At 33.7% G+C, this 26,760-nt stretch overlaps 1 protein-coding gene across 3 annotated transcripts in view; it reads right to left on the bottom strand.

Moving 5' to 3' along the window:
• Positions 1-53: 53 nt before the first annotated feature.
• LOC113512010 (paired box protein Pax-6-like) overlaps positions 54-26,760 on the bottom strand; it is a 75,124-nt gene continuing 48,417 nt past the window's right edge. For 2 of the 3 annotated variants that reach the window (XM_026895757.3, XM_031909209.2), the window contains exons 6-10: positions 5,781-5,957; positions 5,030-5,112; positions 4,146-4,333; positions 3,508-3,695; positions 54-2,440 (exon numbers count right to left, since the gene is read on the bottom strand). In XM_026895757.3, coding sequence (XP_026751558.2) covers positions 2,352-2,440; positions 3,508-3,695; positions 4,146-4,333; positions 5,030-5,112; positions 5,781-5,957 — 725 coding nt within the window. In that variant the 3' untranslated portion in view covers positions 54-2,351. The remainder of the gene's footprint in view (positions 2,441-3,507; positions 3,696-4,145; positions 4,334-5,029; positions 5,113-5,780; positions 5,958-26,760) is intronic. The other variant, XM_031909210.2, reaches the window with a different exon arrangement.

Here is a 26,760-nt window from a genome sequence, read left to right on the forward strand (position 1 = left end):
TTTTATTGTTATGTTGAAATTTGTACCCATTTTTATACCACAAAGGTGACAAGCATACAACTTGACTGATGGTAAACGGTCACTGTAGCCTATGGACGCCTGCGATACCAACGTGCGCGTTGCCAATTATGAAGAAACCTAGGGGTATATTAACCCTTTTTGAAGAACCCCATACTGTAGTCTCTAGGGAAAACCTCGGCAGGGAGCTCATTCCACAGCTTGAGTGTTCGTGAGAAAATTTAGCATTTCAGTACCTAACCAGAAATGAAAACATAGTTTTGATCCAAAAATGTATTTATATAATGTTATTAAAATGTTTTATCGACATCACACAATTATTCACAATTTTATATATACCTACTTATACTATACAATTATAAACTAATAATAAATTCGAAAGTAACATCTCAATAGATCGAGATCAACTCTAAGTGTTCATGGATACTCTAAGTGACTAAAAGAACTCAATGCTCAGCTACTATTGCCACTAACTGTTTCATACAATAATGGATACACCAAAGATTCACAATCAACGTGGGTTGGTACTTACATCAAAAAGTTATATACAACCTCGCTTAAACACTAACAAGCCCTGTTTCTCATAAAAATTAATGTACAATACATAATATGCACACGATGATTGCAAATTTATCATTTATGAACATCGTTAAAGATTTTTTTGTCGTTTTCAACAAAATTTTAATTGATCGAATTTATTTTATTATTATTAAACATTTACAACAATTTTATACATAGCAGAGCTGTTTCTTAAATTAAGCCTTAATTAACTAGTCTATACCGTTGTTAGGTATTAATTACAAAATAAAATGTAACACTTATGTTTTATTATTAAATTATTTCATTCAATACCTTATCTTAAAATTATATGTGCTATATTTACATCATTTCACAAATATGACAGTTGTGAAATAATGTACTCTTAATTTGAATGAAATAGTCTAATTTACATACATAAAATATCGTACATTTGAGCCTATATTTTGTGTTTACACCTTTGTGGCAACTAATGGATATGTTAATTCTTTATACTATGAGTGGATTAGCGACGGATAAATTTGTTTTTGTTGTAGCTACATAAAAATGGTCTGAACAGTAATTACATTACTCAAGGTATGTAAAATTCTCTTTCCCGTAGGTACACTTACAACGTGATTTCACCAAACATACATGAATATATTACATTGTATTATATCGTATTACAAATAGTGATTACAGTTGCCAAGTTTTTTACCAGACAACCGTTTTGGTACATGTATTTTAGTGGAATCAGACGGTTCTATTCTTGCTTATTTTGGTTTCTATTTTATGAATTATTCTATGTTAGAACCGACGTGAAAAATCCTAATTACCATCGAATATTATAGCATATTTTTTGTTTTCGTAAAAAGTAAATAAAACAATAAGTATAAAAAAGTATATAAAAGTACATAGAGATACTGTTCAGACGACATCCATTTGTAATAAATTGACCACAGAAGTACCTACCTACAGAAAAAAGTTTATTTCTTAATTAGAAATTGAACTTAAAGTATTTGCTTCATAACAAAATCTATAGAAATAATAGGTCTAACTATAATCACCCGTTAACGTTTCTGGCTACCGGTATTTCACATTAGAAGATGATGTTATACTATAATATTGGTTGCTTAGTATTGGATTTTATTTCGTATTTTGTATTGTGCTTCGTTCCCTTATTCGCCTCTTGATGTCCTCAGAATGGAGTTTATTGGTAATATATTGTATCTTTACTCTGTTCTTATAAAAATATGAATGATGTACGCTATGCCTTCGAAATATGAATACCAAATTAAGTCCAGAAACGTAGGTTTTTTGCTTCAAAGAAATATAGAGAACTTTGACACTTCTTTAAGGATTATAGAAGTACTTCGAGCCATTCGAGTAAAGTAGATAATGGTATTCGGTTCCTTCTGTACGTGACGTATGTGAAGATAAGACTTTTATGTGATATAGGATAAATGTGAAAATCTTGATATCTAAAGTATATTTTTAGATAAACTCAAAAGTGAATGCAATAAACTATTTTTGCATGTATTTAATATGTTAAAAAAAAAATTGTTTAAATAAAATACCTAATAAGAAAACAAATATGTAGGTAGGTAAATCTTTATATGGTCGTCTAGCCGATTCTAATAGCGGCATTCGACTTTATTAAACAAACACTAGCGTAATAAAAAAATGAATGACAATCGAGAATTAATTTACAATTTTACTAGACATCTCTTTGTTTTAACAAAATTTCGGAATTAAAAGACGATGGGCGTGTTTATAATTCGTGCGTAAGATCCAGAACCAAGCTAGTTCCACCAGGGTCACTGGAGCCGCGACCAGTACTGCTGCGAGTCTTGGCCGGGCACAGCCAACGGAACTGACACACCAGCACCCAGGAGACCGCCTAGTTCTGCAATTGTGATAATGAAATAGTCTTTTAAAATTACATAGTTTGAAGCTACCATATAAATTGAGATGTCCTGACACATATCTTCTAGGTAAAAGTAAATAGAAATAAACATGTTAGTTTTCATTATGACATTACCGTCAGAGTTACGCGTAGTTCGGAATGTCACCGCTTTATCTATACATAAAATAAATCTGCGGAGAGGTCAATTCTGTACATGATATATATTTCCAAAATAACTATCAGTGATTGATACTGATGCCAAAAATGCAATCAGTAAAATTTTTGTTTGTCTGTCTGTATGTTCGTTATAGAAACAAAAACTACTCGACGCATTTAAACGAAACTTGGTACAATTATTCTTCATACTTCTGGGCAGGTTATAGTATACTTTTCATCACGCTACGATCAATAAAAGCAGAGCAGTGAAGGGAAATGTTAAAAATGTCCACCCGTGCGATGCCGGGACGGGCCGCTAGTAATTAATATAAATAAACGCTTAGAAAGAATGACAGAAATACAAAGTGTAATTTTGTAAAAGCAAACGGGTTAACGGCGCACTTGATGAAAAGTGGTAACTATCGCCTATAGACATGATCCGCACCATGGATATAACAGAATACGCTGTGATGCCCATGTTACCCATCATATCCTCCGTTAACTGTCCACTGCAGAACATAGGTCTCCCCTTATTGGAAGGTTTTGCCAGTGTTGCCACACCTAGCGATCAGGTTGGCAACCGCAGCTAGGCTTTAGTGATGTTTTAAGAGGGACGCTGCTGCCCATTCCTTCACCATTAAGTTTACTAAGTCGCCTCTAACGACACCCACGGGAATAGAAGAGGTAACCCATTTTATGCTGGATCCCTATAGTAACCATGTTATCCAACAGGTATTAAAATTCTCGAATGTTACGCTTCTGTATCCAGTAGTTTCACTCCCTTATTTTTTTATATAAACATAGCCATGCAAGTACAGCTGTTTTGTAGCAAAAACATGAGTGTGACGGATTGAAGTTTATTGCTTTAACAAAGTCATTGTTAGTCATTTTGAACAAATTGGTTTTCTAACCTGGAGGTGGGGATGACGGTTCATGCTGGTAGCCATGATGATTGACGTAGGGATGCGGCGGCTGTCTGTAGCCCAGCTCGTAACGAGGGTAACTTAGAAATCCCCCTTTACAAAGTTCAGCGTCTGTGCTCTCACATACGGGAGCTTCTGTCACCATACCACCACCATATCCCATTGGGGTGAGCGGACTGAAAATAAAATAAATACATAAATTCCGGTGTGACGGTATCTTTCTATAGTAACATGGATGTTCCAAAATACACTATCCTCCATGGGACTTCTTAGCGTTGTTATTCTTGAAGATAAAACAGCTATGCATTTATGTCCTATAATTTCTTTAGTTATACGGATTAGTTACTTGATGACTTTGGCGGTGTACCTAAAATATTTAGAATCTAGACGAACACAGCTTAGTTTGGGACTAGATGGTGTACTGTCTCAGGTGCCTAGCATGGCAATGTTTGAGATTTCATACTGCTATTTTTTACTAATTTAGGGAAGTGATTCTTTTGTTACCAAATAAGGTAGATGTCATAAGGCTGCCTAGAATAATAGAGCATCATCTAATCTTAAACTCAACAGTGGATCTTCGTTCATGGGTATATTTTTGTGGTAAATTTAAGGAAGTCCATAGGTACCTGTATGTGTCGACGTTGAGCGGCGGCTGGTACGGCTGGTGGGGGTTGTGCGGCGGGTGCGCTGGCGGCGGCGGGTGCGGCGGGGGGTGGGGCGGCGCGGGCGGCGCGTACGCACACTCGGGGCTGCGCCGCTGCGAGCGGATCTTCTCCTCGCGCCGCCACTTCGCGCGCCGATTCGAGAACCACACCTTAACGTCGGATTAGCTTAACACGACGCGCGGTCACTACGCGCTAGCTAACTTCTTCCTTACTAACAATTGGTAGGTACTTGCAAAAATTTAAACTCGACCAATCGTTCATAACTACGCCTGCTATTTTTGTGGTATTTATAAATACAGTGAGTAAGAGCTGATACAAATGAATTTATTGAAATAAAATTTGGTTAATGATGCACGAGTATCTGTAATCGGCAACAGAATTATCTACCTATACCTTTTAATACTCCTATTATTACTTCAGCCATTAACTGTCTATTGCTGAACATAAGCCTTTCCTATAAAGGGAGTTTTGTCAATAGTTGTCACGCTTGGCAGGCGGGTTGGCAACCGCAGTTAGGCTTTTAGAGATGTTTTAAGGGAGATGTTATACTCGTATACAACAAGTTAATAGTTTCGGCTCAAAGTATAAATTAATATATTTATTTAGTTACTGCTTATCTTGACGTTTTTACTTTGAAGACTTTCGTCGTAATGGGTACGTCGCTTTGAGTAAATAAGGTCTTGAGTTCGACTCTCGGTGAGGTTAATTTAGGAAACGATTTTTTTTAATTATCTCTGACCTGCGCGTTTTTATATTCCTAGACGTTTGTTGAAGATCAGGCGATTAGTTTGATTGTGTGAAACTTATATTATAGTTAAAAAATAAATTCTATTTAGACAACTCACCTGTATTCTGGCTTCGGGTAATCCAATTTTTGCTGCGAGCCTCTCTCGAGCGAATACATCCGGGTAGTGTGTTCTTTCGAATTCTGAACAAATGATAATATTTATGTAGATGATTCTCTAGATTTTTGGTTTATATAATCACCTATATTTTAAATGTTTTTCTAGTAAAGTGTAGGTCTGTGGTTTTGTTAAAGATTGGTATTGGAGTTATGTATAATTCGCCTAGAATACCATCTATTTCATGATAATCTTTCTGTCATGCAGTTAGTATATATTGAATTGGTTTGACATGCTGCCATGTGCTAGGATTTAAACATAAGGATAGTACTTATAACTAAAATAATGTTGGTTTTTCATAAGTATAGTATAAATACAAAAGGTTCATCTGAATGATGAATCAAGGCACGGTTTTAAATTACGGGAATAAGAGATAAGGTGATGTAGTGATAAAGTTTGAAAATTGCTTGGGGATATTGCGTTGGTTTGGTTATTTGGCTAGGATAGATTAAAGAAGAATTACGTAAAAGATTTATCGTGCAAAATACTTAAAGATATCGTTAGGTACCATACTAGAAAGACATTTGGAGACTAAATAGACGATGTGCTGAAAAAAGGCCAAATTGAAAGTCTGTCTGAATCGAAGCATTTGACATTCCATTATTTCTGATTACCCTACTGGAAGACAGGTATATGTACGACATAACAAGACTCGTGCAAGTGAAATCACGACAAACAGTCAATTTATACAAACCTCGTTCCAAACTGTCAATCTGTTCATTGGTGAAGCTGGTCCGGTTTCGCTGCAGTTTGCGTTTGAGTCTCAATCTCGCGGCATCATCGTCCGCGCCACTTGACCCCGCGTTGGAGTTATCACCAGACCCTGTTTCATCCGAGTGCAGACCTTCCAGTCCATCTAGAGGCTCCTCACCTAGAATAATACAATTACAATTATGCGAGAACACATTTTTTATTTTTTTATATCACATTTGATAGTAAACAAGCCGACAGCCCAACTGAAGGGGGAAGGTATTGTAAGTATTGCAGACTACCAGTCCCATTGCTAGTAATATACCCTGTCAGGTCGACTTCCACGTGGTTCCCCTTGGAAACCGTCATGCTGCATCCCAGGTATATTCTGCTAATGGATAAACTGATAATGATAAACTGATGGCCAGTCATATAGCTCGAAGAATCCACAATGTATGGTATGGAGAATAAAGCTTCTAGAGTGATGTCCTCGTACAGGCAAACGCAATTTATTTTTTTATTAATAAAATGATAAATAGTATGGTAACCCTACTTGCGCTATCCGTATACGTTGGCGGAGCACCAGTGCGTGATGATAGAAGAGGTTGAAAGCAGGTCAGTTGGATTCATCAAGATTAACCACGATGGTTTTCAAGAGGTACCGCGTGGAGGTTGACCTGGCAGGATATCTTGTTAGCAATGGGCGTGCTATTCCACTTTACCCCTTATTCTCCTCCCCCCCAGGGTACGCAATGAATTCTTTTTGCAACATATATGAGAAGGTAGTTTACCTTCTCATATATGTTGCAGGGGCTAAGACTTCCTCATGACAGCCTTAGGGAGATCTATTTTCAGCAGTATGCAATTAATGGTTAAAATCATAATGATAAAATACGACACAGTATGTGACCTGGTTTCATTCTCCATAAAGCATAATAAGATGTAGGCGGTAAATAGCAAGCAAGCTACTTAATCAAAGTGATTCGGTTACTCAGTTGAGCAAAGTTGTGGCCGCCAAGTGAGCTCAAGTAATAATTAATTCCCCAAACAAGACCCGATAACGGTTGAATTTATTCGAGTTAGCCGATTTTAATCTTCTTAGGAAGGTGGTCGTTTGTGCCATTCGTTACCAGTTAGGGAGTATTCAATTGTGAAGCCCTGATTAGGCAAAAGTAAGTTATTAGACAATTGTTATATTCGTGAGTGTTACAATAGTATAGGGGTACTTTAGACGTATTATCAACTAGCTGTATCACGCGACTTTGCCCTTGTTAATATTGTATAAAAAGCATCCTTTATTTTAATTTAGTATATAGTTATATCTGTGCATCAAATTTCATTAAAATACTTTCAGTTGTTTTACAAACAGCCATGTTTTAGTAATAGCAAGAAAGGATGGAAAATATATTTAAATTGTAGTATGTACGGGTGACACATGACAGTTTATGAAAGAGAAAGGTCATTCCTTTGTCTAATAATTGGTAAGTAATTTGAACTAAATATTTACAGGGTACACAGGAATAGCATCTGAGTCCTCAGGAATGGCAACGTACGAGGGATATCATGGGCGAAACAGTATACTCTTTTATGTCCATGGTACTGCTCATGTCTATAGGCGACGATTACCACTTTCCATCCGGTGGACCGTCAGCTTGTTTGCCATTTTAAGTTGTATAAAAAAAAAATCAATTTTATGAATTAGTTGAGCTTTTATTTAAATAATCTGCGACCCGTCGCTGCTTTTCACGGGTGCAGTCTATTAAAACATTGAATTTATATATACAATATTTTAATTAGAATGCATTAGATATATATACATAAATCTTTCATAAAAATATCTAGATATATGATAGTGAAACCAACAACGAATTTTAATACATAAAGATCGTTGCGTTCGTTTAAAAGAAGAAAATGTAGAAACGTATAGATATAGAAAGTTATTTTGTTTTATACTATTTTCAAATTTGACGAGAAATTACTTATTTTAAATCAAGTAAATGGAAAAGGAGGCAAATTTGACTATTTAAAAGAAATAAACAAAGCACAGATTCCAAGTCGGTTACACATAATTAGATTAAGAACAAAGTTAAAATTCTGGGTTAATTCTATTTTTCGGTTTTAGTCTTCTTAATCTCAATTTATTAGTTAAAAGTAATTACTTACATAATTAAACGTTATAAAATATAATTCGCAAATATAATATATTAGTGGTATATATAGTATATGGTTAATATTTATAATAATTGCGTTGGAATTCATGATTTTGATAGTGACAGAATTTCAATTTACATCAAATAAGGCGTATCTTTAAAAAATCAAAATGTGATAAACCACTCTTATTAAAATTTGACTTTATATATCCTTTTCTATTTTGTGTTTTTATTTAATCTATTATTAAATAGATTCACAATTAATTAATTTTTAAAAGACTTAAAAATAAAAAGGTTACCGTTGGTCTCTACCACAAATGTGTAATGATATAAGGTGCCGAAACGCGACCACATACTATACGACTAGTTTATCAATTGAATGTCGCTCAGGGAGCAATGGAAAGAGCTTACATAGCTCTTTGCATTGTTTGGAGTTTCTTTGACGGATCGAATCCGAAATGAAGTAATTCGCCAGAGGACCAAAATTGCCGACAGCTCAGTGGATTTGCAAGATGAAATGGCAGTGTACTGGTTATATCTGTTGTAGAACCGACAACCGTTGAAGTAGGTGTATTATGGAGTGGAGACCGTGTATTGGCAAGCGTAGGCGTCTCACCCCTGTGGGTAGTTAGAGCGATAGCATACATAGAGTAAAAATTGAAAAAGTAGAGCTGAAGATCACGCTTATGCAATGTGCAAGGCAATGTGCCTTGGGACTAAGCCTTGGGAGAGGCCTATGTCCAGCAGTGGACTGATTATGACATGACAATTTAACAGTATTTTATTTATGCGTGTATGTTGTAAGTAATTTATATCGATTTGGACGTAATAATATTTTTGTAATCAAAAAAAGTTTCTCTGTTTATTTCAAATTAATTGTATGATTGTTGAAGTATTTTTTTTAATAATATAATGTATATATTACATATATTCGTTACAAGAAGTATTGAAATGTCGTTGGCTCATAACGATGAGGGTAGATTGATTAGGTAAAAGTACAATTGTACTACGTTATCCATTTTCCTAGAACACGCGAACCGTCGGTCTCGTATGTAAGTATTAAGTGCCATTAAGTAACAATTATTATGTAAGGTTGTCGTAAGAACACTCAAAATTATATCTTGTTAGATTACTCACCAACCAATCAATCTATTGTCCACGCTGAAACTTCGACGAGAATAATTATCAATTACTTTTTTTTTATACGACTTAGAATGGCAAACAAGCTGACGGCCCACCTGATGGAAAGTGGTAACCGTTGCCTATAGACATGAGCAGTACCATGGACATAACAGAGTATACTGTTTCGTTCATGATATCCCCCATGCGTTGCCATTCCTGAGGACTCAGATGTTATTCCTCTGTACCCAGTAAATTCACGCCATATCCCACCCTTCAAACCGAAACACCTTTACAGAGAAAGATTAGGCTATATCTCGCTAACTAAGACTGATATTATGTAATTTTAGGATTACTTAATGTCAAAATTCTCAAAAAAAAAATAAACTAATAGTTCTTGTAATTGCTATAAATAGCTATAACGTGATTGACGTGATAGATAATTCAGATTTAGATGTGAATTATCAATTTCAATATTGCTATAATATTATTCAAATACTAGCGGTCCTGGCATCGCACGAGTGGACATATTTAACATTTCCCTTCACTGCTCTGCTTCTATTGACCGTAGCGTGATTAAAAGTATACTACAACCTGCCTAGGAGTATGAAGAATAATTGTACCAAGTTTCGTTAAAATCCGTCGAGTAGTTTTTGTTCCTATAACGAACATACAGACAGACAAAAGTTTTACCGATTGCATTTTTGGCATCAGTATCGATCACTAATCACCTCCTGATAGTTATTATGGAAATATATTTCATGTACAGAATTGACCTCTCTACAGATTTATTATAAGTATAGATTATGAAATAAATTAATCAGTCGCCCCGGATCACACAGTGTCATTTTCGTCCCAAGCTAAAGAGATTTTTTAATCTTCTCTGAGTATTGATCAAGTGATATAAATATATAATGTACATAAATTACTGTAAATGATAAGTCATATAAAACGGCTAAATAAATATAAATAGATGTATTCATTGTATAAATGTATTTATTGTGCTATAACTACAGTGAAAATTTATTATTTCTACTAAAAAGCAACTAAGTCATATCGCAAAGATTCCTACACTAACAAATTTACTTCAAGATAATATAGCTAGTACAGGAAACCTAAACTCGACGAATAAATTAAACTCAAGTGTCAAGATCTCACAGTCGCTGTCTCCAGGCGGGACGCGCGGTCTGGGGGCCGGGGTGTGCTGGTGGTGCCCAGGGGGCGGGGGGCTGTAGGGGGTACCGTAACGTGGGCGTTCATGCAGAAACTGACGATAACGGCACGGCCTAACACGTAACCCTGCACGTTATGGACTCCGATAGCGATATTGCCTAAAAATGTGTGCCCAATAATGGAGTGTCATTTTGACAAGGTGCACTTTAGTTAGCCGCTTAAAGTTACCTGTCTGATAAAGCTATTAGGTGAATTAATGTTGGGGAAAATAATTTTGTGGGCTCGTGTTTTTTTGGGTGGGAACAGTGGTTACAAATATATTTATCTTGGAAGGTGTTACATTAAAGAGTTCTAATTTAGATTTCATACAATACTAGCTCAGCCTGTGGTTTTGTCGGGATGATTATTATAAAATATATAGTATACTTAGTTTGGCTGTAGGTACATAGTATACATTGGTACCAACCTCTTACCTTTCTTTCGCTGTATCGAATTACCATTCATTTTTATTTTAGTTAATCTCTTAACATACTATAACTATATATCTCTAAATATACTAACTCCGTTATTTATAAAAACTAAAACCTTCTTAAACCTACGAATATTTTAATTTATTAAACTATTTTGTAACATAAATAACGTAATCATAGTGTAAACGGAGAAAAAACAGTTTAATAGCTAAACTATGTTTATGAGAGATTTGACGTTTTATGCATAAGGTAAAGGTATACCAATAGCTTCATAAGCTAATATAGTTATGGTTATATATATGATAATACTGGATACTGGAACTCGATAAAACGTTTATTCTTTTAACGAAAGAGCGCGTTGAACTTACCGTAGCACTTTCTGTGCTACGAGCTGTCTACGCTTCGTACATCTTGTAGTGATCGCGTAGTTTGTAGACGTCGTTTTTTGTATTTTATGGTGTTTTCTTAGGTATATATAAAATATATTAAACGACATTATTATATTTTACAATGTCATTTATATTGATATCATGCAAAATTTAAAAATACATAAACTAATTTGTGATACATTATGATATTTATAAAATATCTATTTACATATAGTATGCATGTGTATCTATATATTTATTTAAATTAATTTTTCAAATTTAATCATTCATTCTTCAAATTCATTTTATATATAATAATGAATATATTATATTTTATAATGAAACAAATGTACCTACATACGTATATTTGTTTCATTTCTGTCTATATTTCACTGACTAGCAATAAAGTATTACATCGTTTTAATAAGCACAATTTATTAAACTAATATTAATAAAAAAGGCGCTTAAAATTTTTATTATATATACATATATATATATATATATATATAAAGTATTACATCGTTTTAATAAGCACAATTTATTAAACTAATATTAATAAAAAAGACGATTAAAAATTTTATTAAATACTGAAGTATCATTTATATTTATATATTTTATTATGAATACGTATGTTAAAGATTTATAGCTTTATGGTTTTGACTTAATACAGAAATTATAATTTGTAATAATATCATCAAAGCATAGCAAGTTACGTAGTAGGGGCGGATCTGAGCGGCTTCAGTGTTTTTACAGCGCAGCCACAGGCCGCCGTAAATAGTATTTCGCGCTGTGGCATGCTCAATGTAAAATATTATATAGGTTTATTTGGAATAATATCTATATTCCAAAAAATAGTGTCTAAAAACAGAATTTTTGTTTTTGTCTGGGCGTTTTATGTACCTACGCCAATCTCATAAACAGCTTAATCGACTTGAATGTAGTTTTCACTGATATACTATACTGATATGCTTTTCGTAATATTGTTTATTTTATTCTAATTATTTCATAAAAAAAATGTTACTTATAATAATTTGCTCAATTTTTAGAAACGCGTTAACAATTTTAGAATAACAAATTACATTTTCGCCTTTACTGAACGTCCACGCGGATGGAGTCACGGGTAAAGCTAGTTGTCTAATGCAGCTAAAGTAAGGAAGCAAAGCTGTAAACACATTTTTATGTTTGCATATGTTATATAGTTTTGTGAAAGATTACCATTTATACTCTAAATAATTAATATTTACAGATATACGTACATTTATTGAAAGAGAAACAAGAAATTTAATTAAAAACCCATCTTTATTTAGAGCTGAATTTTCTGTATCAACTTTTCGCATCATCACAACTAATATGACATCTCGAAATAAACTTCCAAAATAACTACAGATCTATCAGTCTAAATTATACGAATTTAGTACGTTAACACCACTGCGTGGAGTCGAAATTCGCGGCGCAATCGAGCTTCGTTGGTAAAATAAAGTTTGCGATACAAGCCCATCTGTCAGGCGCGCGAGAACATTAATGTTTCATGATGTCGCGTGTACAGATCCATATCAGATAATAGACACGTCTGTATCTAATATTTACCGTCACTCAATGTCTACTGGGTGGAGCCTCGGCGGAATAAACCTGCGCTTGGAGTAGGTTTTTACAAGCTTTTATTAACTTCGTGCGTATGTCTTTCAGTCCATCTTCATAATTTGAAATCCAGTTTTCAAACGCTCGCTGTTTATTATTGATATTATTGAACTAAAATTTTACATACTATGGTAACTTCCGTCACATATTACCTAGAAACTAGATATAGAAACTAAACATTCATCATTATCATTGGATATCGACAAGTTCATTGCATATTTTTGTAATTATTATCATTATTAGATCGTTGTTGTTTGTCTCGAACACATTTATTTATTTATTCATTAGTGCATATATGTGTACATAGTAAACTTAATGCTAAAAGCAATCTCTCCCAGTCAATCATAGGGAAATGTTTGTGAAGCAGTTGTGTTTGCATGGCTGTGTTTCAAACCGAAATGGGTGGGATATGGCATGAATTTACAGGGTACAGAGGAATAACACCTGAGTCCTCAGGAATGGCAACGTATGGGGGGTATCATGTGCGAAATAGTATACTCTGTTATGTTCATGGTACTGCTCATGTCTATAGGCGACGGTTACCACTTTCCATCAGGTGGGCCGTCAGCTTGTTTGCCTTTCTAAGTTGTATAAAAAAAATACTCGAATGCGGTACTAATTATTGATAGATATACATACATACTAAAATTATATATATAAACGAATAAACATATATAAATAACAAATATACTCACACATATATAAAATATATGTGTACTATATTATACAGGAAAATGAGAATAATATATAGTACTTAATGCTTAAATAAAGTATAAAAGTATTTGTAAGCATAAACGTTTTTTTTTGAAAGACGGTTCAGTCGGTAGTCTCTTGGTGACAGGAAGCTCGTTCTAGAGCCGTGAAGAATGTAGGAAAAAATAATTTACACATCTACTTAATCGATGAAGTTTTGTAGTATCTAGATTGATTAAATCTATTAATACTTTAGCTTGCAAATTTGTTCATCTGTATCGGACTAACAAAATATTTCTTAGGGAATCGATCCCTCTGCGATATTCCAATTATAGCTCTTTCTGAAGCACTGTATAATGATTCATGACATCATTAGTGTTTAGGTTTCAGCGTCATATCTATATATAGATGCACTTAGACAAATAGTACTTTGTCTAAGTTTTATAGCTCTCATCAGTTATCAACTATTATGTCTCTTGGTTTCTTTGCCAAAATTATTCTTATAAAGATAGATGTACAGATGCATTCAGGGAGCGTTAAGTTGTTCGGCGTTCAGTGTAGCTTTTGCAGTGAATCAACCATTATGGCTATGCCATTTGTAAACTGTTTGTTTTATCTTGTCGTAATATATTTAATGTGGCATTAAAAACATATTTATTTAAACTTCAATGCACAATGTAATTTTATGTACAAAGGTACAACACCGGACTCAACACCGGATGGTGTTCTCTACCAGTCAAGCATTGGGCAAACAGAAATATAGGTAAGCAGTGCATTCAATAATTAAAGAAAAGTAAAATAATACTTAACATAAATTGAAATTCTAATACTCTTTATTCAAATAGACTTGATTACAAGTCTTTTTGAATCGTAATTTTTTACGAATGCAGGATTCGGAAAGTTGTTATCTGTTGAGAAGAGCCCGCAAGAAACTCAACAGTTACTCTTTTAAATCTCTATTAATATTATATTTATTTAAATGCGCTTTCTCTAAAATTACATGATCGTTGAAAGCCTGTGCATGATCGACTAACATAATGAACATTTGTCATTCAAGTAATCGTTCAGTCTTCAAGTGTTCAATACTAGTTTTAAATATATTAAAAAGTAGTTCCAAAATATCTTTCGGTATCTTATTTAGACGTTATATACATATAATTTGTATAATTAAGTTTTGTTAAAATTATTCTTTTTGTTTGTGCACATATTGTTAATCTTTATAACTAGTATAATTTGTAATTTATAAACTCAATAAACGAATATTATTATTATATAATTAGACAAATATCAACATATACATAATATAAATACATATTTACAAAGGTGGAGAGAATTTTGTAATAAGATAACGCAACCCTATCTAGATTGGGCTCGTTTGATTCTGATATCGATTCAGATTTTGATCGTATAACATCATCTACCTATATATAGGTATATGTTTTTTTTTTCAAACATGGACAGTTATTAAAATATCTTGTCTGTTGATTATTCAACTTCATTCATAAAAAGAGCTGATCTGATTACATATTTTTGGAAAATATAATCGTTTGTTTAATTGCAAAATTATTTTGAACCAAAAATAAATTTATTTTTGTTACTTGCATTTATTATTTTTGTCTTCGATTTATTTTTGACGTATCTATTTTTATTCTATCATATATATACATTGAAATGAATTAATTATAAGCACCTACGTATATTTATAGTTATATTTACCTCATTTTCTCATACACGAGGAAGATGGCGGAATAGGATTACCCATGAACAAAACGCTAGGCGGCTTATCGCAAAAATGTCATCCGTATGACACGTATCCCATTCGGTGAGATATTCCCCTGCGTTTTGCCGACGACTGGGGAGTGAATGTTTCGTTTTTTTTTTTGTATTATACATATAAGTACGTAAACAAGGAAATTGTACCTGCAACTAAAACCTAAGAATGCCGTATTTATAAATGTAATTCGAAATATTTATTGTACTTTTTATTAATATTTAGCCCTCTCCCTCCCTAGGCAAAGTATAAACCAATCTATTGATAGAATCGTTATCGCCAGTGATATAGCTATGTGCGCTGTCTTGTTTTTTTTCATGCGAGTGTTGACTGAATTTGATTCGTTTCTAGTATGAACTAGGGGGGGGGGGTTATCCTTGCTAATATTATAAATAAGATATATATATATATATATATATATATATATATATATATATATATATATATATATATGAATATATTTGTTTGTTATTCAATTACAGTTACATAAATAGGTGAATGAATTTGAATGAAATTTTGTATATACATAGGTCATAAAATATTATTAATTAATATTCGAATTCATATGGGTAAGAAGATATTTATGATTTCTATACTAGAAAAATGTTGTCTAACAATATTTTAAAAGTCTTACTTATTTAAAATAATAATAAAAATTCGTATAACAATTTATTTAAAATAAAGATTTATTACTAATACAAGTTTTGTATGAATTTATGTGTCTAACGGTGAATCACGAGTCTAGTCACGCGTCGGCCATTTTAGCATAAACGGCGGGAAAGGGCATGAACGCCCGCAGGAAATATTGTACCGGTATATATTGAATTCAAATTAAAAATAAAACCTTGGAAGAGTTTTATCCTTTTTAATACAGATAGGTTATTAATTAAAAATATACTCAAATTAAGTATCATTGGGTTTTAAATTTTATAACCCCTCAGTTTATCTTGAATTTGGGTATATTTGGTAGTTCGTCGAGATAAGATATAATAATTATGTTTTCTTTTTATGAATATTGGAATACTACTTACATTTTTAACGCAATAGTTTCTAAGAATGTATACTTTATATATATATATATATATATATATATATATATATATATATATATATATATATATATATATATATATATATATATATATATATATATATATATATATATATATATATATATATATATATATATATATATATATATATATGAAAATATTATTTAGTTAGCCGAGGTTTCCCCAAGAGACTACAGCATGGGGTTCTTCACAAAAGGGGTAAAGAGGTTTCTTCAGGGTCGGCAACGCGCGCGTAGTACCTCTGGTATTTGCCAACTCAGTGGTATAAAAAAAATATTAATTTTAGGATAACAGACTATTAACATTAAAAAATAGATATCTATCTAATATAGGCGATATCGAAATGGGCGATATCAATCTCTAGTGGTACCTAATACGAGTATATAGGGGGGGAAAGGGATTGGTAATGGAGACTGAGAACCCCATTGCTAGCAATATACCCAGCCAGGTTGACCTCCTCGCGGTTCTCTCTGGAAACTATCATGGTTAATTTCTTATGAATTCATCATGATGGGCTAACTGGCTTGTTTTTATTCTCATCTTCCCTTCACTGGTGCTCCGTCAGCGTATTCCGTGAGCGCAGGCGGGGTTACCATACCATTTTCACCCATCAAGAAAAAAAAAACGAGTACATACATAGATATCGGACCGAAATCCATATTAGCCATGCCTATCTTATATACCTACTGGTTCATGAGGCGAAGCTGCGAGGTAGAGTAGTCTATACTCAGAACTACCTACCTATCATAATGTTCTATCATTTTCAGTTTATATTTGTAACCTGTAAATTTCTTTAAAAATATTATAAATATTTTTCTCCAACGGCGAAAAATCCATGTTGAGTTAATGGATCGTTAAGGCAAGGGATATGACAGTGAAATTACCGAGTATAAAGAAGATATAGAAGCACTAAAATGTTAATCTTGGACTTCAGGAATAGCACAGCGTATTTTGAAATGTCCTGGTGCTGTTCATGTCTATGGACGATGGTTACCACTTCATCAGTAGAGCTTACAATTTTTTTACCATTTTAAGTTGATGAAAGTAATATTAATTTCGATCCTCAAAATCCCCTGTTAATAATTATTTTATGTTTCAATTACGATAATATATAATAGTAGCTGTCGTGTAGGTCCTTCATTTTCTGTACGTCGGATACATTGGGTACGGTTGATGATATAAGCAAAATTGTTTAAACCGAACCCAGTCTATCCTACTGTAAGAGGCGACTAAGGGAAGGGCGTTTTGTCAATAGTTGTCACGCTTGGCAACTACTGGCAAAACCCCCATTATGGAGCTATGTTCAGCAGTGAACAGTTAACGGCTGATACAACAACTAGCTGTATACCGCGGCTTCGCCTATGGTCGTATCCTGATATTTAATAGTCTTAATATTAACGAAATGAGTTCATCAAATTCAAGAAGAATTTTTCAAAACCTAGTTCTAGAGATATTTTTTATGGGTGAAAATTTTCTTCCTGCTAGCACTATCGGTATACACTGGTGAGCTACCAGTGAGAGATGATAGGTGAGAATGAAAAGGCAGGTTAGTTAGTCCATTGTGACGAATTCAATGATAAATTAGTCACGATAGTTTCCAGGAGGAACCGCGTTGAGGTCGACCTGATAGGGTATATTGATGGCTATGAGGACTAACACATTACTAACAACCCCTTCCCCCAGTTCTAGAGTTTTTTTTGATAGGTGAAAATGGAATGGTCATCCCGCTTGCGCTAACAGGATATCCTGGTGGAGCACCAGTGAAGGGTGATCGATGAGAATGAAAACAGCTCTAGAATTAGCCCATCATGATAAATTCATCACGAATTAACCATGATAGTTTCCAGGGGGAACCACGAGGAGATCGACCTGGTTGGGTATATTGCTAGCAATGGGATTCTCAGTCTTCATTACTAACAATTCCTTTCCCCCCCAGTTCTAGAGATTAGCGCGTTCAAACAAACAAATGTAGTCTTCCGTTTTATTATATTAATATAGATTTATAGGTGCGATGCGTGTATCGCGGCGCAGTACGTAACATACAATCATGGTACGCGCGGCGGCGGCGAGGGCGGCGCCCGGGTGGAACTAACGCGCGGCCCCGCCCACCCTACACAAACATTTTTGTATTTATTATTTTTTTCCTATCACTTTCCAATTGTCCTTATATATCTCGTATACCATTTCTGTGTATTTATCTCGTTTTTACATATATTACCTACGTTAGTTTTGAATGTACATAGTTTTTAAATGAATAAATCTATTTATGTTACGGTTGCTTGTTAACTTTCTCTGCGCGGATTTGAATAATCTAAATGGGTAATCTTTACATATTACAAATATAAAAGTGAGTTTAGTTGTTTGTTTGTTAATTTATAGCGTCTTAATGTCTTAACCAATCATTATGTAATTTGGTATACACGTAGATACTATATGGGTTGAAGAAGGATACAGGCTACTTTTCATCCCGGTGAATAAACATATCTCGGTCACGCAGACGAAGTCGTTGACTTTGTACAAAAGTCGATTGCTTGGGTACCTCTGTTTCATTCGTGTTTCAACCGTGAAGCAGTTGTGTTTGCATGGCTGTGTTTCGGTTTGAAGGGTGGGATATGGCGTGAATTTACAGGGTACAAAGGAATAACACCTGAGGCCTCAGGAATGGCAGCACATGGGGGGTATCATGGGCGAAACAGTATACTCTGTTATGTCCATGGTACTGCTCATGTCTATAGGCGACGGTTACCACTTTACATCAGGTGGGCCCGTCAGCTTGTTTGCCATTCTAAGTGGTATAAAAAAAAGCTAGTTCAACATAAAAAGCCATACAGTTTAACTGTGTCTCAAATTTTATGTACACCTAATTAGATGTTAGATACGTAATGGAATAAGAAATACAAACTTTTCACTTAAGTCATTTTTACATGTATTAACTATGTTAACTATACCGTATACTAATTTCAATCCTCAACCACCTGTAAATGTGAAAGTAAGTTTATTTGTTACCTTATAACCTCTAAACCACTTAATCAATCACTATAAAATTTGACATGCACGTATTATATAGGATAGAGAAGGATAAAAGCTACTTTTTATCCATATCTTTAAAAAAGCTAGTGTCGTATATAATATAGTAAATTAATGGTCATAGCCTAATGTTAAGTGTTGACCACATTGGCAATCTATCTGTAGGTATATTTGTTTCGGCATTACGTAAAAAATACCACATCAAATCGAATGCAGTTTTCACAGTTCACTTGAGAGTTGAAAATACATTCAAAACTCAAATTTTAAGTTCGCGATTATGATTTAAACGTAAGAGATAAGTTCTGAAAAGTCTTTCTAACCGTTATAAACGTAAAAAAAAATTATGAAAACTTTTAACATTAATACTAATCCTACTTTACAATACGTAAAGTGTCCTATGTGCTAACTTAGGATATAACCTACCCGTGCACCAAATTTCATTCAAATCCATTCAGTAGTTTTGCGTGAAAGAGTAACAAACACCCATCTATCCTTTCATCATTACAAACTTTCATATTTATACCATTAATAACATTATGCATAAGTTAACTTTTATTAAAAATTTGACTTACAAATACTTTTTAAATTCCGGTAATGTTAAGGGGGGGTTAAGTTTCATGACCACAATTTAGGTTAGAGGTAGATTTTAATTGTTCTAAAAATAGAGAAAAGAGTATTGATTATGTAATATAAGGATTCATTTTATTTGTGTATTTATTATTAATCATTATAATCTGTAGATATCATTCATTGAAGGAATAATAAAGAGTTTTCATTCATTCTTTCATTTATTTACTTCTTTGCATTATATTTATATAAATTTTTAAACGCGACTTCATTCGCGTGACTAGGATATGTCTATTAACTGGGATAAAAAGTAGTCTGTGTTCTTCCCATCCTATGTAGTACCTACGTGTATTTCGTATATGATTAGCTAATCTGTTAAGGTGCCAAGGGGTAACTATATTAATAAAAATATTTTAAAAATATGTACTCTTCATAGCTACAGAGATTTTATGCAACTCAGAATGCCAAATAAGTTGACGACCAACTTTACGAAAAGTGATAACCGTCGCCTTTACACATGAACAGTAGTACCACGGACATAACACAGTATACTGTGTCGCCCGTGATACCCTTCATGCGTTGCCGTTCCTGAGGACTAAGGATTTATGCTTCTGTACCCTGTAATTTCACAGCCATCTCCCACCCTTCAAACCGAAACATAGCCACTAAGGAATTATGCTTATGTACCCTGTAATTTCATTGCCATATCCCACTCTTTAAACACAGCTATGCAAACACAACTCCTTCACAGCAGAAACGCGAATGAGACAGAATTACCCAAGCAGACTATATTTGTACAAAGTTTCCTTCTGGTCTATCTAAGCTAACCTCCTTTATTTGTACCAACGATCCACACCTATCTACATACCATACATGCACATACATGCGTCTATATCATAACTTTCCAGACAACTAAGCCTCAAGCACCATCTTCACTTACTTCAAACCAAAATAACCTACAAATACACAGCAAATTAACAGATATAATTACATGTAAAACAGGAGAGGGGACGTCCCAAAGTACCGAAACCGCCCTTTTGCGAGCGTTTTCATGTTTTATAATCCTGTTACATGCGTTATTGGGCCCGTAAACCCTTTGTGTGGGCCGCGCGAGTGAGAACAGTGCGCTCGTCAAATGATTTTAATTAGAAACAGCAGGGTAATATTTTGTAAACGGTACCTATTGAGTATTAAAAACGGTTGACGTATATACCTATATGATTTTCAAAGCGTCCCCTTCCATTTAATAGGCAGTTAAAGCACACACAGCGCTAGTAAAATCTTATAATTGATATATTTAAATATTTTTATTATGATCAAAGCAAAATGCTACAATTGTTTAAAAATTACGGCGCATTTTAAATTCGTATTGTCTTCGCTTATTCTGTTTCTAATCGACGAAGGGTTTATATTTATCTTATAATATCAATTACAACTACGCTGTCCTACAATAATTTTAGACTAAATTCAAGAAGGAGAAACTTTTAAATTAGACTTACTATTGTGTTAGTATGTGTCATATTAATTTTGTTATCATTGAAGTGCATTTTTAAGTAGAATAAATTGTTTTTAAACCAGATAGTATATAAATAAATAATATAAAATAGCTGAAATTAAAGTTTGATGACGAAAATATGAATCTATTTTTTTGTATTTATACTAAATATTACCTACGTGTATTCAAATTTCATCATAATTAGTAAACTCAATATAACGACTATATATACGATATAACTCTCACATTACTAACTAGTTTATTTTTTTTTTGTTTTTAATTTAAAGCATTCAAACGCATAACTAAAATAAAACGCGCACAGTAATCAAGGGATGCAACATTAAGGGTTCGTATGTAGGTAATGAAGGCGGATTTAATTGCTATTTTCCTCGGTATATGCTCCCGGTATTGAGGGCCGAGGCTTTCATCCCGGGATCCGACGCATCCGCCATTATTTACTAATCTGTCCTATTTCGGGTTTGCTACTGTTGTTAATATATTCACTATTTTGCAGATCCTTATTTTTGTTAAATGAAAATGGATTAAATAATTGTTAGTAACAGACTATATAAAAATGTTTATATTAAAAAGTTTATCCTTCTCTTTGCGGAATACTAGCTTTGATTCGCAACTTTTAACCGAGATATGTTCATTAATCAGAATAAAAGTTTGTTTTTTTTTATCTTATACAGTAGGTACGTGTACACCAAATTTCATGATGTTTTTTTAATGGGTGATAATGGAATGGTAACCCCACCCGCGCTAACGGTATATACCGGCGGGGCACCAGTGAAGGATGATAGGTGAGGATGAAACAGGTTAGTTAGCCCATCCTGACGAATTCAACAAGAATTGTTTACGATGGTTTCCAAGGGGAACCACGTGGAGGTCGATCTAATAGGGAATTTCATGATGTTTGATCCGTTAAGGCGGTATGAGATAGTAAACTATACGTATTATAACAAATTTCAAGTTGATAGCGATGATAATACGTCAAAAGATATAAACAAATAAACCTACGAATATTGAAGGAAAAACTGATTTTAAAATCTGGCCATATTTTTTTTTTCTGATCTCTCGTTGATGTATTTTAATTAGGTAGTACTTATTAGGGGATAGCGCTCTCACACGTTCTACTTTTTTCTTGAAAAAAAAAAAACACCGAAATACTATATACATATTATGTAAATCTATCGGAAATATGTACATTAATCAGTTTGAATATAGATGTTTTTAATATTATGACCATTAAGTATTTACAAATAACGTAAAAAAATATTAAACACGCATTACTGAAACAAGTAAGGCAATTTGTCCTTTCTGTTTCTCATGCTTGACTGGAAGAAACCCCTTTACCGGACAAATCGCCTGTGAACTTTATAACTTGTATATTGTCATTAAAAATTGATAATCACTTATCAACATAAAGTAAAACCAATTTAAATTTTTCTTTGTATTAGACATATTTAAATTGTTTTAGTTTAATTTGTCTTTAAAATCTTTTGAGTCTAAAAGATCGGTTATATACACACATTAAATACTCCTTCTTAATTATAAATAATCAAACGTTTATGTAAAAAAAAAAAAAACTTTTTTTGAAATGTTTTATCTTTTTACCCTGCATTTTATTAATAACTAACTATTTTCTGCGAGATTACCTGCGTCAAAGAGTACATAAAGTACCCTATATGTTAAAAGTGGGTATAACCTATCCAGTAACCAAATTTCAAATACGTTCATTGGTTTAAGCGTGATTTAATAACAAACATACACACATCTTTATAAACTTTAAATTAATAGGAAGTAGGATGCTAGAGAAAGTGATAAAATGCCATAATAGTTTAAATAGGTTTGTTGCAAGTTTCAGTTTATAAGAATAATAACGAATTTAAGCTACATTAATTTTCGAGTGAGGAATCACGGATATCGGATGCAAAATACAGCCTCAAATTACAAGGCCTAAGCTTAAATACCTATTAAAACAAGCAAACACGCCTCACAGACGGATACATAATACGAGTTCCCTATATACAGTACGGCGGTATGTTCAAAGCGCGCCGGGAGCGTTCAAACCCTTTGATCTCCGTATATGTTGTAGCCATACTGTCTGCACGCTGAAAGCCCTTCTATTTCGGTAGACCGTCTTAAATCTGTTTTGCGGATGGATTTTAGGGTTTATTACTAATTTGTTAAAATGCTTTCGACGACTTGAGCGGTAAATAATTGGTTTGATTTTAATGATCATTTGAGTGCAATATATTTAACCGACTTTAGAAAAAGGAGATGGTTCTCAATTCGGTTGTTTTTTATATTTGTTATATCATTAGGTATTTTGTCATTTGTAAACTGATTTGGAAAATCTTTTTTTCATTTAAAAGGATGTACCTACTTTCTGAATTTCAAATTTCAATAATAGCTATTCAAAAATAGGTATTATTAAGTTTACTTGAATAAGAATTATTTATTATTATTATTGGTTCCATAAAAAATTCTTCAAAATCAGTTTAGGAGTTTGGTTTTTAAATAAAATAGAATAGAATAGAATAGAATATCTTTATTTCCTTTAACAAAATTAGCCTATGGTACAATATAGCTACAAAGTAACTGATTTTCTTTTTTGTAAAGCAAAATTTGCTTATGACTTATAATTTACACGACTATCTAAAAAAGAAGTGTAGTCAGAGATTTTTTATCCTTTGATTTTTTTTAAATTGCTTCTACAAATTTAGGTAAGTTTTACAAATTGGTACATATAGGGAATAGTTAGAATGATTACATCATCTTGAATAACTCTGGCCATATTTTTTTTTTTCAGTTCATTTTGTTGACGTGTCTTATTTTTTTTAATGTTCGAAGTAAAGTATGCAGAGTACAGAGATGTTTTCTCCCACAAGCACTCAGGAATGAGCTCCCTGTCGAGGTTTTCCCAAGAGACTACAGCATGAGGTTCTTCAAAAGGGGGGTAAAGGGGTTTCTTCAGGGTCGGCAACGCACGCGTAATGCCTCTGGTATTGCAAACGTTTAAAGGCTACGGTAACCACTTACCATCAGATGGCCCGTATGCTTGTTTGCCACCACAGTGGTATATAAAAAAAAACTTAGTACATTTAAAATATAGTACCTAATTAGTTATTTTACCGTGAGGTCAGAGCATAGAATAGGCCACTCCTTCCTTTCTCGTGGGTGTCGTAAGAGGCGATTAAGGGAGGGCGAGGGATGGGCAGCAGCGTCCCTCTTAAAACATCTCCAAAGTCTAACTGCGGTTGCCAATTCACCTGGCAAATGTGGCAGCTACTAGCAAAATTCAGGCTTCTGTTTAGCAGTGGACAGTTAAAGGCCGATATGACGAATCAGTCATTACATGTAAATAATAATTAGATGTAGTATTGTTGTAGAAATTTTATAAATGCTAACAGGCACTTACCTCATGTTAGAGAAAGCCAAATAGTTAAATAGCTTGTTTAAAAGAAATTGATAATGACATATAGAAACAATAAATTTTAGATTTTTTTTCTTGTTGGAAGTGCATAATGTTAAGGCATCTCGTCCTCGCTATATTGGGTACATTGTGTATATAGGTAATATACTGAGGGCAGAGTGCAAGTTAGGAGACATAGAGCAAGTAGTTTTACCAGAGGGAGACTTTGTACAAAAATCCATTGCTTGGGTACCTCTATCCCATTCGTGTTTCAACCGTGAAGCAGTTATGTTTGTATGGCTGTGTTTCGGTTTGAAGGGTAGGATATGTCGTGAATTTACTGGGTACGGAGGAATAACACCTGAGTCCTCAGGAACGGCAACGCATAGGGGGTATCATGGGCGAAACAGTATACTCTGTTATGTCCATGGTACTGCTCATGTCTATAGGCGATGCTTACCACTTTTCATCAAGTGGGCCGTCAGCTTGTTTGCCATTCTAAGTTGTATAAAAAAAAAAGTAAGATAGACAAGACTTCTACTGAATAATAGAGGCAGAATGGGCGACCTGAAGATGATTAGGGTTACCCAATCATCTTCCGCTCGCCCATTCGACGTAGCACGGGCGTCTATAATGCATTAAAGTTGCGCAAAATATAATGTATTGACGATACTAACAGATATAATATGAGTTACGTGGTTGGAGACTACAATAAACGAAGAAAGTGATCGACTACCGCGCCCAGTCGCCCCGAGCAGAGACACTGTAGCGCACAACAGTAGTTAATCTTTAACCAAAAACGACTTCAAGGGAGAGGTTCTCGATTCTTCTTCTTCTTTTAAAAATAGGCTTACTTGATGCTCTGTTTACCATATATCTGTAGGGACTTCATTCCAAAGGCTGATAGCAGTGACGGTAAAAGAATTGGATATATATCCAGAATGGTGTAATGGGGTTACGAGGAGAAAATTGTGAGATGACCATTGTATGTTAGTGCCTTAGATTATATGGAAAGAGTATCTCCATAGAAATGCTTCGAGAAAAACGAGTCAACTTTTTCATACAATTTTGTGTGATAAATAGTTATGAGTGATTCCTTTATAACTTCTATGTTTATTTTGTCTTATAATTTCTACATCTTTTTAATGCGTAAAGACTCATTTTATTTATTAAATAATACATCAAGATACATTTTATACGTAAATATTTAGAACACTGATAAAAAAACGAGTCAGCTAATTTGACATTCAGCTGACAAAAAGTTGACCCATTTTTTAGGCTCGATGCTCTATCGATATAATCTAACATTAGTGAATATTGCATATTGGTACCCGTACTATTATAATATTAGATATATTTTTATATCTATGGATATGGATAGATATACTTTTAGCAAAAACAAAAGGAAATGGTGCTCTGAGTGTTAGTGACAGACATAACAGTTCATTTCCCCGTACGAACTAGTGTAGAGGACAATAACTTACGGACCCAATAAATAAATATTCAACGATACCATACATCTCACTAATTTAGTAGCACGGAACCCCATAATAACCATTTATCCGGGGACCCCGCGAATAAATATCCCGCGACATTTTTCTTTGCCTTATCTTGAGAGACCAGACGTTGTTTTGTCTCTTTCACACTTATGGCTTCATATCTACAGCTGTCTCCTTTTACCGGCATTTATCACGAGTTGCCGCCTCCCTTTATTTGGCACGTTTTATTTAGTTTTCGCCTCTTAATGGATTTATTCTGTGTTCGTCCTTTGACCTTGCGGTTGTCTCAAACTTCTTATGGGTTTCTACTGTTAGGAGTTTGACCTCTAATACTTTTACCGTGGGGCTGAAAAAGTAGTTGATTCTCTGTTTCTCTCAAGTATTTTTTTATCTATGAATAGTAATACAATGTTATTCTAACATGAATTTAGTTGGATTAATCTACGACAGAAGGATTTTTTTTATACAACTTATAATGGCAAACAAGCTGACGGCCTACCTGATGGAAAGTGGTAACCGTCGC

The sequence above is a fragment of the Galleria mellonella genome, unplaced genomic scaffold (genome assembly GCF_026898425.1).
Source record: "Galleria mellonella isolate WM207_F2 unplaced genomic scaffold, CSIRO_AGI_GalMel_v1 utg184, whole genome shotgun sequence".
In the NCBI taxonomy this organism is placed as follows: domain Eukaryota; kingdom Metazoa; phylum Arthropoda; class Insecta; order Lepidoptera; family Pyralidae; genus Galleria; species Galleria mellonella.